We start from the raw sequence: 17,443 nt of genomic DNA on the forward strand, positions 1-17,443 counted from the left end.
GGCCTAGGCAGTTTCTTGCGCAGCGACTTGTTTCTCCTTTGTACCTCCACGACATACTGCAGGCAAAGGAGCAACAATGACTTCAACAAATATGTTCTCGGGACTCGAAACTGGTGCGAAGCCAAGTTCAAGGTATGCGTTTTCCCCTGTTTATCGACATACATACGAAGGCTTGAACGCTTGACGTTATTTAGGACTTTTTCCTCACTTTCATATCTTGAGAAATCGACGAGGAGAAAGGGCTTCCGTTAATGTGCGGTCCTGTTAGCTGGGCTAGCTTATCAGTCCATATTTCGCTGAATTTATGTTAGCTGAACCAAATTAGACTGCAACCTGTCATAATGATTGGGCCTGTTCTCTAACACGGAGTTAGGTTTGAGAAGTATGGCAAATCAAATCGACTTTTATTTGACAAAACATCGACATTGCTATTAATAGTGCCCGCGGAACGGCTCGATAACGTTACTTGATTAAACTTTCCCTGGCAAGCTCAGTATAGATTTAGCTGGCTAGCAAAGTATCACAGCTAGGTAGGCAGTAGGGCTACATTACCTGAAAGCAGGTATTATGGATTAACTAGCCATCGTATTTTTGCTCTGAAGCGAACCTATCCTTTCTTGCCCAGATATTTTGATAATGATAATAATAATTTAAAATTATTAAGCTACATGATGTGCACAACATACAATAATGAAGTAACATTAGGTGACATTTCACTTGGAAACGTTAGTGTGAACATGTTGCGTAGATGGCTAACGTGAACTCAGAAGCTATGTAAGCTAGCTAGCAGGTTGATAGGGATAACTTCCTTGTGAGTTCAGGTTATCTATCAGCCGGCATTACAGGAACCTACCCACGATAAGGAAAACTTTTTAAAATCTTATTCAATTCAAATAGTACCTAACACGACAGTAGTAACGTCTATACCAAACCTACTTTGAACGCAGGAGTAATGAGTTTGGGTTGACTACTAGCAACAGCAATTTAACTTCCGAAAAAGGCATGGGTAAATCCTTACAACCACCAACAGCACAGTTGACAAGACTTGCTAGTATGTTAATTCATGTCTTTTGGTGATCTAGTTGGTGAAGTCGTGCTGTGAAAGCTCCACGTTTTCGCAGGGTAGTCCGACCGCGCCACAGAGTTGCATAATGCATAGCCTAGGCGGCAAGTTGGAACGAGACGTGTGTTTATCTGTTCTCCAAATGACCATGTATCAAGAAAATGTGCAAGTGACAGGAGTACATTTGGATCTTGCCGATGAGCATTTTTGCAAGTTCCAGTTTGTTTAAACAAACAAAACAATGAGAAGAGGAATGGGGTTTTTGGAAAAACGTAAAAAATAACGCCCATGGTGCGTTTGAAAAAAAAAAAACTGCTTTTAAAGAGCCCGCATTCGATTCTGTTCAATAGAATGCATGTGTATATCATTTCCGTATATCATTTCGACCCATCTCTAAAATATGTCTGCTCCTATACCTATACTTACATAGACAAATAACAAAACAGCAAACCAAGTCCCTTGGCTAATGCGTTAGGATACCAATTTCACAAGCTAAGCAGAAATGAATCATAGCTAGCTCTGTTCAATGTGCTTTACATAAATTAGAGCAAAATGAATAAAAACATAATTAGAGAGCTTACAAAGTAGCTAAAATGTGATACAATCATGAACATGAAAGTGGTCTCGACTGTGAGTCGATCTCAATAGAACAATAGTCCGAATATAATTCAGTCGGATCACCTTTTGATGTCATTGAGAAGTTTGTTCCAGAGCTGAGCAGCATAGAAGCTAAAGGATGCTTAACCATGTTTAGATCTGACAGTAGGTACTACCAACATATTTTAGGTAATTTGGCCCTGTCCCATTTAGTGATTTTTAAACTCTGACTTTCTGGACACTAGTGAAAGGAATTAAGTGTTGGAGTAATTTGATCAGTTGTTTTTGTTTTTGGTAAGAACTCTAGCAGCTGCATGTACAAACTGACGCAGTTTGATCTTTTTTAGGAAGACGCATCGCAGTAGGCAAACCTGTAAGAGATGACGGCATGAATATGTTTTTCTAAATCATGCTTTGACCTCCAAGTTTGGCTTTGTTTTTGAGATGATAAAAGCTGTTTTAGTTTCCTTTCACATGGTTGTTAAAACTGAGATTGCAATCAAAACACCAAGGATTTCATCAGTGTCCTCTCCTCCAAGTCCTTTAGTGTCGAGATGAGCAGCAATCCTAACTCACTCCTCACTTTTACCAAATAAGATTATTTCAGTTTCGTCCTTATTCAGCTAAAGGAAATTTTCGGTCATGGTCAATTGAGACATTCTAGGGGGGCATAGTCGTTAGGCGAGGGCAGTAGTAGTACATGTGGGTGTTCTCAGCATAGCTATGTTAAAATGTCATTGTCACATGCAGCTTGAGGCAAGTGACACAATGAAGTCTCTCTTCTGCTGAAGCATATTGGTAGCAGCATCTTTATTTTTACGACAACAGTTAGTCACAAAAGACAGACTGATGACGACATTTTAACTCGCCAAACTGTCCTTTCCTGTTTTTGCAGATTTTGCACCAACCATTCCTGTTTCCATAGGGATGTTTTCTTTGAGATTTGTTAAAATGCTAAAAATTAAAAACCACTGACTTCTGGTCAACTTGCATTCTCTATATTTGATGATCAATTAATTTGGAGATCATACCAGTACTAGTTTCCGATTAAAAAATGCTTTATAGAGTGTCAAATTGTTACAAACGGTCTTGCATTCAAGCATCTTTAGCATTGACCTAAATATTAGAAGATAAATGTTGTGTAAGTGGTGCTATAAGATGGTGCTATTTAACCAGTAGAAATTCAATGTAGGGTGTATGTTCAATTCAATGTGAACCTGGACTTGATGTTGATAGTATTAGATAGTATTTATTTGTGTCTGTGTGTTAGAATTATAGTGTTAAGTCTTCAGGAGCCACCTGTATTGGAAACTAAGTTATGTGTATCTGTTGTTGTTGTTGTTATTATAATAATAATAATAATAATAACAACATCAACAGATACACATAACTTAGTTTGCAATATTTTTATTATTATTATATATTTTAATAATCCTATTATTATTATTATTCTGTAGGGTGCTGCGGCCTCCAGGTGGTGGTTCCAGTAATCTTTTCGGTGGTTATGAAGATGACTCAGCCAACAGGCGACCAAACAAAATGGCCTCCACAGTTTTTGCACCTCCAGAGGAACACCAGCAGGAAGCCCCGAGGCGCTCCAACCCCCCAGGTGAGAACGTTTGCTTGGGTGACAGACAACCTTGAAGACTCTTTCATACTGCAGGGAGAAAAATCTCACCAAACTGCAATGTTTTATTCAAAGTGCTGATTGTACCACACTGGGTTCACATCATCTAGGATGGCGTTTGTGTTCTGGAGACAAACACATATGTGCATACAACTCCTATTCTCACATGCGCATGATGAGGGCAGCACACAAGTCAGAGGGTTCACTGAGAACCTGCCTCGTAAATCTAAAGTTGGTTGGATTTTATTTCTGCTTGTGATCAGTACACACACGAGGGTCCTTTGGTGCCTGTGCTGACCAACAGCTCATACGAGGATGGTACAGTCATGTCCTAGAAAGAACACACCACTCTTGGCTTGTAGTTTTTTGGCATCGTGATCCAAACTGGAAGTTGTTGTTTCTGGCCTTAAGAAAAGTAACCATTTAGCTGTGTATCAGTTCCTGTGTGGATCAGTTTAAATACTGCAGATCCTCTATTCACAGATCTTTCTTCCTGTATTGTTAAAGGGAGCATGTCCATACACTTGCACAACTGTGTGCAAAGGACACACACCAAACCAGTTATGACTGCAGGAGTGTATGCTTTATGACATTTAAAGTCCTGTGTTGCACAGCCACACCCCTCATTTTGGATGTGTACATTAACATTCCATTTGGCTTCAGCTGTTCTGAGGCTTCTAATGCAATGGTGTAATTGTTGTCATATTAAAGAGTCTAATCGGGTGCAGTAGTTGTCAATATGGGTCAAGGATTAGAACAGCTATGCTTAGTCCCAGCCTTGGAAGGATGACTGAAGTGCCACAGCTTCATTGTGGAGTAATGAATTTGTTGTCCTAGAAATTCAAGGTCCAGTTGTTTCGCTCATTATTTGGTTGATGATACTACCGGTGTTTGGAGTTGGTGTAAGCATTGCTTTTAAAACATGGCGACATCATGGCAGTATGAGAGTCTACAGCCCGTTTCAATGTATGTTATTTTTTACTATGTCTTTTTGAACAAACGGCACAATTGCATAAGCAAGTTATCAAAACGTGGGCCAATTATGACGGCCTCCTGCATTTTATTGCAAAATTGTCAAAACTGCATTCCAGCAGTTTGTTTGAAACCGCTGGGAGCAACACCTCCCATGTACGTCACTAACCCATGTCTAACTTCTACTGCTTCTATGCTTTTATTTCTCTGGAGACCTCTTCTCTGTGATGGAGAGAGTTAGCCTCCTTTTTGAAATATGTTGTAAATTATTAAGGCTGAATAGAACTTTTTCTCAGGAGCCAGGGTTTAGTTGTTCTATCGCATGATTGGTCTATAAGTAGAACTTTGTGTTCCACTGCTTTCTCATTGGCTCTCTGTGGAGGGTGCCAGGGAGATGGATTTTCATACTGATGTTTGATTGTTCCGCTCGTGTGTGTGTGTGTGTGTGTGTGTGTGTGTGTCTGTGTCCAAACACACAAATACATACGTTGAAGAGATTTTATCAGTCTGACCTGACAAGCCTTTGTCAGACAGGGTTCAATGTTGCAGGGCCAAATCGCCACCTAGATTGGCAGTTTGTTTGAGTTGTAGGGAATTATTTCGAAGAGTATAAAGCCTGTGTAGCTATGATACGAGAGTCTGTCTTGCTCTCCTCTCACGCTCACTCTCTCTCTTTTTTTTTTCTTTCTCAGGTGGGAAGAGCAGTGGCATCTTCGGAGAGCCTAAGGCGGCCCCAGCGCAGCAGAAACCTGCCCCTTCTGGTTCCAATAACATCTTTGGTGATCAGCCCTGCTCATCACCCCTGAAAACCCCCCATCCCAACAAGCCAAAGGTGCAGAGTTGTGTCTTGCATAGTTGTGTCTTACATAGGTGCATAGTTGTGTCTTACATAGGTGCAGAGTTGTGTCTTACATAGGTGCGTAGTTGTGCATAGTTGTTTCTTACATAGGTGCATAGTTGTGTCTTACATAGGTGCATAGTTGTGTCTTACATAGGTGCATAGTTGTGCATAGTTGTGTCTTACATAGGTGCATAGTTGTGTCTTACATAGGTGCATAGTTGTGCATAGTTGTGTCTTACATAGGTGCAGAGTTGTGTCTTACATAGGTGCGTAGTTGTGCATAGTTGTTTCTTACATAGGTGCATAGTTGTGTCTTACATAGGTGCATAGTTGTGTCTTACATAGGTGCATAGTTGTGTCTTACATAGGTGCATAGTTGTGCATAGTTGTGTCTTACATAGGTGCATAGTTGTGCATAGTTGTGTCTTACATAGGTGCATAGTTGTGTCTTACAACTGCCCCCATGCAGCACGCATATATGGTTCCTGTTTGTAAACCTAGATAAGATTTCCTTGTTGCAATGACAAGATACTTGACATCTAAAATGTTTGTCTGTATTTAATTGCCCAAACAGGACAACATTGGTGTGGGAGCCGCCTCGGAGCCTACGCCCCCAGGTACTGCATAGGATGGCATGATCAGTACATTAATGAAGATCCACTCACTCAAGTCACACTCACATTGTATACGCAGGGATTTAGCGTCTATGTACAATTCATTGTGTTCTGAGATTAAAATATCAAACACACACACACACACACACACACACACTCAATCTGGTTCTTGTAGACGCCTGTGGTGCTCATGAACTAATGTAATTATTGATTCATAATTCATTTCTCTTCCTCCAGCTCCTGTGAAGATGGCTCCTGTTGAAGTGGTGAAGGCGGAAGCCCCCGCCCCCGCTCCTGCTCCTGCCCCTGCTCCTGCTCCTGCTCCCAAGGCCACACCCACCAAGGAGAAGCCAGCCCCTGTAACCCCAGCAACCAGTGGGGGGGCGGAGCCAGAGAAGGACCATGAGCCACACCTAGGACCCCGCCCACGCTCTCACAACAGGGTGCTCAACCCACCTGGTGGAAAGTCCAGCGTCGTCTTCTATTGACCCTTCTGCCCACTGACGCTGTTCTTTTCCTGCTTTTTGCTCTCCCCCCCCCCCACTACCCCTCTCCCTCTTTCTCTGTTTCACTCTGTACCTCTTTCTGTCTCTTTGTCTCCTACTCTCCCTCCTTTTTTTTTCTCATTCTCTCTTTTTCTCTCTCTCTCTCTCTCTGTTTCCCATTTTCTTTTTCCTTTTCTTCGCCTATGCATCCCTCATTTCCTCATCCTCTCTTCCCTTCTTCTTCCTCCCCTGCACTTAGCCTCATTCCTGAACTTCACCTGTGCTCAACGGTTGGAAGTGTTCGTGAGTTTATGCTGTTGGCGCTCACCAATCATGTATAAGGGTTTTGATTCTTTAAACGGTTTCATACATTTTGAGTATTTTTGTGTCTGCTTCTCACACTTTGTTTTTGTATACTCTGGATTGATTTGATGACCTCGATATTCCATTGAATCTGTTCAAATGCAACTGGAACCCCTTTTTGGCATGGAGAGCCCTCATGTGTAGACAAATCAGATTGTGTTTGGGAACTCTCTGCAATACTTCTGTTCACCAAATTACAACAAATCAATGCTGAAACCATAATGTGAGCATTTCTCTTCCTTTTACTATCCTGTATGATTTTCTTCCAAGTCCCCCCCCCCACCCTCCTTCCTTTGCCGTCTGACATTCAGTTCATGTTCTTTATCTGAGAATCCAAGGCCTTACAGTGAAACACATGCACACATACATGTACACTCACGAACACTGACCTCCAGCCAAAGTATGCACACACCAAAACCTGTGTGTTAGAGGCTATTTTGATTTTCTTTTCTAAATCCATGCCAAAGTGAAGAGTAGTGTGATTTGCTAGCGTGTGTGTGTGTGTGTGTGCATATTTTGGTGCCTCATATTTGCATCCAGATAGTGGCTTCTGCTCCAGACTGGCTCATTTATGTTTTAAATTAAAACGGCGGCAGCAGGGCCAGGGGCACCCTCATGTGACCCACACCCACTCTCCCCCCTCCCTCTGCCTGCCACGCCCGGAGTGCCAGTACGGTTGCCAAGTGATGCGATTGTCAGTGGTTGCCAAGTGATGTGATTGTGTCAGAAATAGTGGAAGCACAGCCTTGAGTGTCACAATAAACTTCTGTTTTATTGAATGATGTGTTTTGTTGTTTTGATCACCATGGTTTGGGATGATGTGTAGGGTGAACTATTATGGGATGAGCTCAAATTTCTCTCCAAAATCACTATGGGAAGTAGAGTAGTGTTTGTGTCTGTGAGACCACTGGTTTCATATTTTGTTATCGGCTGTATACTGCTTATGATTTGTTTCATGCTTTGAAGGGATTTGTTTCAACGTGAGCCAATATCTTCAGTGCTAGTTCACACTAGTCAGGGTGCTGATAATTATGCCGAATAAAAATGTTGTCATGCATCATAGCAGGTGTTCTTTTGATATGATTATTAACCTCTTATCTAAGTTTGAATGACGGGACCATTAACTCTGCTTTACTTGTGCAACTTCATTACAACGCTAAACGTTTCAAAGCTCAAAATAATATGTCAAGAGGTGGAAACAGCCTTATACCAGAGCAGCACGGAAAGTGTTCGTAGGAGAAGCATGTTAAGGACCAAAACAGGCCTGTCGCCGACAATTAAGTCAAGGACCAAGACCGCTCACGTGCTGAATGCCACTCACGTCATGCGCGCGACACAAACGACACAGAAGGGGCGCGCGTTTCCAAGATCGTCCAGAGCCGCCAGGGAATGTTTAGATCCCCTGCCCTGTTACATTGAGCCATCCCGTGTGATACCTTTAAACCGCTTTCAGCGATCAGAGAAAGTGGTCAGCATGCCAAGTAGACGGCCGACCATATTCCTTCTATAGCTTCTGTTCCAGGTCCTTTGTCTGTCCTGTAGCCAAATGTAAGTTTTTTTTCCCATCAGGCTGTCTCTGTAGACTGTCGGCCTCATAGACCGTAGTATATCTATGTCTATGGTCGGCCTACCCTATTTTTCGGACCGGAAAAGGATAGCCTTCAATATTAGCCCAGGCTAATACTGGCAGCATTGCTCAGGAATTTAAACTTTTGTAGCATATCGTGTCGGAGCCAAATAAAATACAGTTATTCCTCACACTACCTTCCAGCAACAACGTAGCAATAGAACATAGGAACACACTCAACCACACACCAGCTATCGGGAATAGCGACGATGAGACACCGCTTGAGTCTGCTCAATGCAGACGGCGTGACGTCAGCTTGAATCCGTCAGCTGGCCCCTCCGCCTAGCCTGTGCGAGAATTCTGACCGAACGAGCTGCGGAAACGGGACCGCGAGTAGCCCCCCGCATCATCCGACTGGAACCAAAAAATATCACCCAGATAAGTGCGTTTTACGCCTCTAACCGTCTCAATCAGAGGCGGAATCGGTACGAGCAACATAACTATTTATTTGAGTCTATTTATTTATTATGTATCCTGTCCTCCATTGATTTTTTTTTGGGGCTGTAATGGCTGGGCTCTCGGGTTGCGGCTGCTAAGCGGCAGGTGCATCGTCGAGGACATGTCTCTCTATGCGCGTGATGGATTTCGCCTCACCACTGAGATGATGGATCTGCCGGATCTGCCAAATGGAATTCGCCTCATCCATGACAGAGCCTTCGGTGGGTGAGAAAGCCTAATCGGGGCGCGTCTGAGACCCGCGGCCGACGCTGTGTCGCAGGAGTGTGGGGTAGGGGAGGGCGGCAGAGACATTGAAACGAAAATAAATAAAGAATCAAGCAGTGGGAGAATTTCACCTATACGAGCTGTGTAATAATACGTATGGGACCAGAACATGGAACACAACGGGGCTGCATCTAAACGATGACATTACGTTAAAGGCGTTTGGCACGGATTATTCGCCCTGCAGAGGGGTCGTTTGGATGAAATATATACATTTCTTGGTTCATCTCCCGTCTGTTCTTTCGCACCGGTCTAACCGGGTGATTTAGCCTCCATTAGCGGTTAATAACATTCCGCTGAACCGCCAAGATGATGGAGCTACAGTTGGATGAGGTTGTGTACCAGGATGACTACGGCTCCGTGTCGGTGATGTCGGAGCGCGTGTCAGGCCTGGCCAACAGCATCTACCGGGAGTTCGAACGCCTCATTCACAGTTACGATGAGGAGGTGGTGAAGGAGCTCATGCCTCTCGTGGTGAACGTCCTGGAGAACCTGGATGGGGTACTGACGGAGAATCAGGAGCACGAGGTGGAACTCGAGCTGCTGAAGGAGGACAACGAGCAGCTCATCACGCAGTACGAGCGCGAGAAGGCGCTACGCAAACAGGCAGAAGAGGTGAGCAACATCACACACACACACACACACACACACACACGCACACACACACACACACACACACACACACACACACACACACACACACACAAACAGGCAGAAGAGGTGTGAGCAACATCACACACACACACACACACACACACACACACACACACACACACACACACACACACACACACACACACACACACACACACACACACACACACACATACACAAACAGGCAGAAGAAGTGAGCAACATCACTGACTGGTTTTGTTTGTCTTGTTTCATCAGAGCATCAGTCATAATCCTCCAATCGCTGATAATGTGTTGTATGAACATTCTATTATTGTATGACATTGGCTATAGCCTCAAGTAGAGGTTTGTTTGCACTTCACCAGGCTTTTATTAGGTATTATAAAACAAATGACCCACAGTAGACTTCAGCTATTTGCCTTTGTTTGCCCTTCTGTAGCTACATACAGATATGCACACACACACACACACACACACACACACACACACACACACACACACACACACACACACACACACACACACACACATTCACACTGAGGACAGTATTCCTCTGCACTGCTGGATTAAGTTTCTGACAGCTGTGCTCTGCATCTCTTAGGATTCAGTGACTCTCGCTTCAGATACCACCCTGCTCAGTTCAAAATCACACCGACTCAAGGTTGCAATTAGAAGTCCTTGTCAGACCACACATCCACAGACATAAACATACTTCACAATCATAAGCATAAGCACACAACTAGACTTAAGGCCTACACTTAAAGATGCACTTTTGAAGCTGCACTGTTTCAAACATACAGAAACACAGACAAACACACAAACATACAGAAACACAGACAAACACACAAACATACAGAAACACAGACAAACACACAAACATACAGAAACACAGACAAACACACAAACAGACAGAAACACAGACAAACACACAAACATACAGAAACACAGACACACACACACACATAAACACAGACAAACACACAAACATACAGAAACACAGACAAACACACAAACATACAGAAACACAGACAAACACACAAACATACAGAAACACAGACAAACACACACACATACAGAAACACACACAAACACACATACAGAAACACAGACAAACACACAAACATAACACAGACAAACACACAAACATACATAAACACAGACACACACACACACACATAAACACAGACACACACACACACATAAACACAGACAAACACACACACAGAAACACAGACAAACACACACATAAACACAGACAAACACACACACACACATAAACACAGACAAACACACATACAGAAACACAGACAAACACAGTGCAGTCACAGAGTTGCCACATCTGTGTGAGTTCAACTCTGACCGTCTGCTGTGAACAGATGCCCCTTAAACCCTCAAAAGCCTTTTCCAAGTACCAGTGTTACTGTTACTGTAGTATTTTTCTACACACATATACAACACATTTCCATGATTTTACTACATTTGACAGGACATTTATGATAGAAGAATTACACGTCTCAACATCCATCCTGCTTTGTGTGCATCCTCCCTTTCCAAGTGTTTCCCAGTGTTACCGTTAGTGTAGTGTTTTTGTATACAAATATACAACACATTTCCTGTGGCTAGTTTAGCCTAGGTTGGATATTTGTTATGATTTTTAAAAAATTTGACAGGAACTGTATGATAGAAGAACTACACGTTTCACGATCCATCCTGCTTTGTGTGCATCCTCCCTTTGCTGGCTCAGCGTCAGTCAGCCTGTTTGCATTCGTCAGCTTTGTATAATTGCATTACAATCTGGCTACTTGTTGATGATACCCTCTACATTGAGAATGCAATGCATCATTTTGTTTGTTATCACCGTGGTTTAATGGTATCGTCTATGGGTGTACAGTATTATGCACATCATTTATTAACTCACATCTGTTTAGACTAGGGCACAGAGAAATCTTCATAGAACAGTTCTCAGCATCTTCTACAGCATCTTTCTCTGTTGATGTTGTAAATGGGCCTGTGTGGCCTCAGACATTGTCTATGTAAAGTACACAAAGAACTGACTTCAAATGTATTTCGGTTCATGAAATTTCGATACTTTATACTACACAGCGCTCTGGTGACTCAGCATTATCTTGGAAGAACGTGTTAATAGGTCAGGGGTCTGCTGCTATTGTGTAGCCTGACATGCTTTGGCATGACAAGGATTGTTTGGAGTGCATGAAATCTGGGCGGGGGGATTTAAAATGTGTCACAGTGTGTGTGTGTGAGTGTGTGTGTGTGTGTGTGTGGTCGGGGTACAGAAGGGTGAAGTGAACTGAGGACAGTTTCAGATCTGACATAGGGTTTGTTTTGAGTGTGGAGCCCTGTGTGTGTGTGTGTGTGTGTGTGTGTGTGTGTGTGTGTGTGTGTGTGTGTGTGTGTGTGTGTGTGTGTGTGTGTGTGTGTGTGCCCTGTTGGAAGATGGGGGATGGGGCGGAGAGAGAGAGTGATTATGGGAAATCAATAAGAGACAGGGAGGGGGCAGAACTGTAACCTGATTCTTTTACGAGACGCTGCAGGGAGAGACAGACACAGAGAGAGAGAGAGAAAGAGAGAGAGAGAGAGAGAGAGAGAGAGAGAGAAACAGAGAGAGAGAGAGAAACAGAGAGAGAGAGGGAGGAGAGACAGAAACAGAGAGAGAGAGAAACAGAGAGAGAGAGAGAGGAGAGAGAGAAACAGAGAGAGAGAGAGAGAGAGAGGGAAACAGAGAGAGAGAGGGAGGAGAGACAGAGACGGAGAGAGAGAGAGAAGTGGAGAAGCAGAGGGAGGAGAGGCCTTGGGAGGCGAGGGATGGAGGGAGGGAGGGATGGAGGGAGGGAGGGATGGAGGGGAGAGATGGAGAAACAACATCTCCACCCACAATGCCCGCAGCACACTGTCCAGATTAAGGAAGTAATAAATGTGATACAGCCAGTGACCTCTCTCTCTCTCTCTCTCTCTCTCTTTTTCTCTCAGAGAGAGAAAAGATGTTATATTTGTTTGTATGACGCTTAAATTTCACTCTAACTTGGAAGGAGATGGTTGGATATTAAAGCCTCAGTTAGGACTCCAGTGCTCACCTCAGGTGTTCTGTTCTTCCAATCAAAACACAGATGACACTGTGCCACTCAGATGTGTGTTAACACATGTCATATAGAGTTTGCTGAATGTTGGGTTGTTGGTAAACATCAGTTTTTGTTTGTTTGTTTGTGCAGCATTGGCTGCCATTTGTCCCTCTTGCTGCTGTGTGTGCAGATTATAGAATTCCAGCAGTTTCTCGGTAATGGCGGAACTACAGAAAAGGCTCTTTGTGCTCCTGCTGAACTCCAAGCTCTAAGTCACGGAGAGTTTGTGCCGCTGTGTGTTTGTCCCTGAGCACTGTTTGTTTCTCTCTCTCTCCCTCTCTCTCTCTCTCTCCATCTCTCTCTCTTTCTCTCTGTTTCTCTCTCTCTCCATCCTCTATCTCTTCCTTCTCCTTCTCGCTGTCTTTCTCTGTATGCCTGTCTTTCTATGAGCAATATGGATCTATTGTTTTTGCACTACAAGTCAATCAACACAAAGACCCCATGTACAGTATGTTTAGCATGTTGGGCTGTGCTCTCTCAAATGAGGTTTTGAAGTGGTCACAAGAACTGACAGAACATGTGATTTTTGATACATTGTTGTGTGTGCATTTGGACTGTTTGTAGGCTTGTTGTATGGTGCTCAGTATTGTATAACACTGATCATTTCAAGCCATTCAAACCAGTTAAACAAAATCTGTCATTTTATTATCACCAACAACTCCAGTTACTCTTGAAGCCAGGAATGCAGGATACTCTGTTGAATAGTAATAAATGGGTTATCAGTAAAATATGGAGATGTTGAAAAATCATGAATGGGAATTTGAAGGTTATGAAGTGTCATAATGATGTATGTGCGTGTGTGTGTGTTGTAGAAATTCATCGAGTTTGAGGATGCTTTGGAGGCGGAGAAGAAGGATCTGCAGAGACAAGTGGAGTTCCTGGAACTGCAGGGAAAACAGCTGGAGCTCAAGAGCAAGAATTATGCTGACCAGCGTGAGTAGACAGACAGACAGACACACACACAGACACATACACACACACACACACACACACACACACACACAGTCACACACACACACACACACGCACACACACACATGCACACACGCACACAAACACACAGACACACACACACACGCACACAGACACAGACACACACAAACACACATACACACATACACACACATACTCACTTACATATATTTGCCCACAACCACCTTTAAATGGCGGTGATGTGATATAGTGTGTGGACGACAAGCTGAACACACCTACGTATATATGCACACACAGACACACACACAAACAAGACAAGTATACTTACAGTATTAGAACTAGTATTAGGTTCAATGCAAGGCATGTATATATCTCTCCGTAATGTTTCCCTTTTCTCCTGTTTGGTGTAGTATCTCGGCTGGAAGAGAGAGAAGGTGACATGAAGAAGGAGTATAACGCCCTACACCAGCGGCACACAGAGGTGAGCTTCATTTGGCCAGGACTGATTTGGAACCAGGGCTCAGCAGTCTTGTTCCAACTTCAACCACTTAGAGCTGAACCCTGATCAGTTTATGTGGACATGTGTGTGTTAGAGCTGAACTCTGATCAGTTTATGTGGACATGTGTGTTTTGTGTGTCAGATGATCCAGACATACGTGGAACACATCGAGCGTTCCAAGCTGCAACAGGCCGGAAGCGCCCAATCAGAGGGCACCGGCAGCCGGACGTGAGTACTTGGCCCCGCCCCTGACACTGTGATATGAGACACTGTGAAGGTCTTACTTCTTAGAATTTGTATTTTTTTTTTTTTACATACAGTACAAAACATCATTACATGAAATTAAGTGCTACGGGTACAAGTCTACAGGCTAGTGGGGTTTACAGTCCATGGATGTCTTGGGCCCAAACCATCAGGATCCAGGCAGAATTGAGTTACTCATTAACATTGTCCACAATAGAATTTGTATTTTGAAGGGGGACCCACGCATATTGTGTGCAAGGGAGAGAGAATGTTTGAGAGGAAGAGAGCGAGAGAAAGAGAAATACGTAGAGTGAGAGAAAGTCAGAAAGAAAGAAGAGTACAAATAATGTGTCATGTTTCCTCCTCAGTAGATTTTTGGTTGTCTTAGCAATGGTGTTGCTAAGGGCGGCATGATGGGGCCTGGCAGCCAATGAAAAGCCTGTCTGCTCCCTGTAGGCTCATCATCCACTGGTTTGGGTCCTTACGTAATGAATCATGGAACACAAAGGCACCGCATTCTCTCTTAGCTCATTCGCTTTTCAAGAAGCTGTATAGAAAACACAGTTGCAAGTCATGGTTGTAGAAATCGTGTTCAGTGATTGGCAACAATCAATTTACTCAATAGTGAATACCCCTGTCTGCATATATTGATTGCATACAGTATATATCATCCTCACTACTGCACACGTCTACCCTTAAACGTAGATAAACACGATGATTGCTTTTTGACCTTATGCTGGTTGGCCGATTTCAAGGGTTGTTCTGCTCCTTGGGATATTTAAGGCTGCTACTGGGTGCTTCAGAGATGCAGCAAAAGATGTAAAGAGATTTGGTAGCTTATGGCAGGTGTTTTGCAGCACTTCAATCCCTTAGTTTCTTACAGGATCATGCTAGATATAAAATCTGAAATCAGTTGGTAGAGTGTAATAATAAAAATAACAATTCATTTTATTTTTAACGCACTTTTCATTCACAGGAATCTCAGAGTGCCTTTAGTGTACTGTCTGTGGTGTTTTGTGTTAGATGTTAGTATGTGCTTTATGTTATGTTGTACACATATATATCGTTATTATCATGTTATTATTTTGTCTTGTATGAAGTGTGTGTGTGTGAAGCATGTGTGAGTGCTTCTGTGTGTCATACGCTCCTAACCTCCATCTTTCTCATCCGTCCCTACGGGCTTATATTGTTCTGTGTGTTTCTGCAGTCCCCGCCACACCTGGAGGAAAAGGTAAACCTGCCATACTACTCTGCATCCCTATTTGACCAAAGCAATTCCAAAGTTCCCCCCCTGACCAACCACCCTGACCCCCTGACCCCCTGACCCCTTGGCCTTTAAACCTTTCCCCCTCAAAGGACCAATTAGGTTTGAGTAAACCTCCAGAATCTCAGAGTCCTACCTATTTTTCCTCCAGTGGTTCTCATGTTTGTGTGTGTGTGTGTGTGTGTGTGTGTGTGTGTTTATGTGTGTGTGTGTGTGTGTGTGTGGGTGTTATTCTTGTTCCATCTCTCTTCTCTTTAATCTCTCTTCTCCATCCTTGTATGATCCTGTTAACCACATGTCTTGTGTCGGACTGAGGTATCTTCAAACTTGAGTGCGCTTTCTCTGATGCAAACTCTCTCTTTTCTCTCTCTCTCTATTTTTTTTCTTCCCTCTATACCACTGTTTATTTCCATACCTTCCTCTTCCCACTCTTTCCTTTCTCTCATTCTCTATAACTGTTTCTCCCGCCTATTATCTTCTCTTCTTTTGGGTTTCTCTTTCTGCTGCTCTCCCCCTCTCTCTCCCCCTCTCTCTCTCTTCCTCTCTTGGTCTACACACCTTATCTTTTACCCTTCCTTGCTCCTCTCCCCTTCTCTCTCTCTCTCTCTCTCTCTCTCCCCCTCTCTCTTCCTCTCTCTCTCTTTCCCTCTTGGTCTACACACCTTATCTTTCACCCTTCCTTGCTCCTCTCCCTCTCTCTTCCTCTCTCTCTCTTTCCCTCTTGGTCTACACACCTTATCTTTCACCCTTCCTTGCTCCTCTCCCTCTCTCTTCCTCTCTCTCTCTTCCCCTCTTGGTCTTCACACCTTATCTTTCACACTTCCTTGCTCATCTCCCCCTCTCTTCTTCCCCTCTCTTTCTTTCTCTCGTTCTGTCTGCAGTAAAGCGGAGCGTCCTCCATCGCTGAGTCTGTTCCCCGGCGGAGATGGGATGGTACGTGGGGGTGTCGGGGGTCCCGGGGTGGGGAGGATGCAGCCTGACTGGCAGGGTGGTGGTGACCTCGGTCGGCACAGCTACACCTCCGGCTACCAGGTGTGCTAGATAGACACGCCTCCAACGCTCATCCACCTGGGGGAGGGAGGAGCCCAAACCATATCACCATGACTACCACCACCAACCAATCCCCTCCTCCCACAGCCCTGTTGTTGTCAGAAGGGGGCTTTAAGACACAATGTCTTTATAATAATAATGAAAACAAGTATCCCTTACAGTCTTTCCACGCTTTTAAGTTGACACCAGCAGGTCAGTGGGGAGTGGGTTCCATCCCATTGTTGGGCTTTCACTTCCTGTTTAGTGATGTCTGCTGTCTGCTTCCATTCAGTCGCTGATGGAGGAGAGGCAGTGGCACGTTCTCCCATGCACAGGGCTCATGTTTCAGCACTCATACAACCAGTGTCATTTCAGTGGAGAGAAGACCAGGCCCACAACAACATGGTTAGGTTGTCACATTAGTGTAGAGAAGACACAGACACACAACAGCATGTTAGGTTGAGAAGACACAGGCACACTACAGCATGGTTAGGTTCACATCGCAGAATGGAGCTATGAGCACAGACACTAAAAATAAACTCACACAATCTGTGTCACATGATTACATTCCATTGTCTGTAAAGTCACGATGTCACATATCACGGCATATACAAATCTCATTTAAAGAAAAAAACAGCAGAAAACTCCAACATCCTTGCTGTGACAGTGGATAACCACCACTCCTTCACCTTGGGACCCTGAGCAGTTTGCTCTTTGGTATATTCAGGTGAGGAAGGTAGAATGAGGTTACAGCGGTGTATGAGACCTAAGGTAGTGTGTGGTCTCAATACCAGAC

The 17,443-nt window shown here is 43.8% G+C and overlaps 2 protein-coding genes across 3 annotated transcripts in view; both read left to right on the forward strand.

Annotated features, from left to right (window-relative positions):
- On the forward strand, nt 1–7,487 carry jpt2 (Jupiter microtubule associated homolog 2). The gene is made up of 5 exons (XM_080856005.1): nt 1–132; nt 3,118–3,269; nt 4,952–5,091; nt 5,675–5,717; nt 5,952–7,487. Exons 1-5 carry the CDS (start codon nt 77–79, stop codon nt 6,200–6,202), a joined length of 642 nt encoding a protein of 213 aa, XP_080712131.1. The 5' UTR covers nt 1–76; the 3' UTR covers nt 6,203–7,487.
- Nucleotides 7,488–9,218: 1,731 nt separating this feature from the next.
- Nucleotides 9,219–17,443, forward strand: part of mapk8ip3 (mitogen-activated protein kinase 8 interacting protein 3) — a gene marked incomplete at its 5' end in the record, with an annotated part of 32,680 nt that continues 24,455 nt past the window's right edge. The window contains 6 exons of one of the 2 annotated variants that reach the window (XM_080856936.1): nt 9,219–9,524; nt 13,492–13,612; nt 14,023–14,093; nt 14,254–14,339; nt 15,562–15,585; nt 16,500–16,551. In XM_080856936.1, coding sequence (XP_080713062.1) covers nt 9,219–9,524; nt 13,492–13,612; nt 14,023–14,093; nt 14,254–14,339; nt 15,562–15,585; nt 16,500–16,551 — 660 coding nt within the window. Of the gene's footprint in view, nt 9,525–13,491; nt 13,613–14,022; nt 14,094–14,253; nt 14,340–15,561; nt 15,586–16,499; nt 16,651–17,443 lie in introns of both variants that reach the window. The other variant, XM_080856935.1, reaches the window with a different exon arrangement.

Source organism: Sprattus sprattus (assembly GCF_963457725.1).
Source record: "Sprattus sprattus genome assembly, chromosome: 18".
Classification (NCBI taxonomy): Eukaryota; Metazoa; Chordata; class Actinopteri; order Clupeiformes; family Clupeidae; genus Sprattus; species Sprattus sprattus.

Coding starts and splice junctions, on each gene's coding strand:
- jpt2 (XM_080856005.1), top strand. CDS start 77: ATGACTTCAACAAATATGTTCTCGGGACTCGAAACTGGTGCGAAGCCA. Junction 133..3,117: donor GGTGCGAAGCCAAGTTCAAG/GTATGCGTTTTC, acceptor ATTATTCTGTAG/GGTGCTGCGGCCTCCAGGTG. Junction 3,270..4,951: donor GAGGCGCTCCAACCCCCCAG/GTGAGAACGTTT, acceptor TTTCTTTCTCAG/GTGGGAAGAGCAGTGGCATC.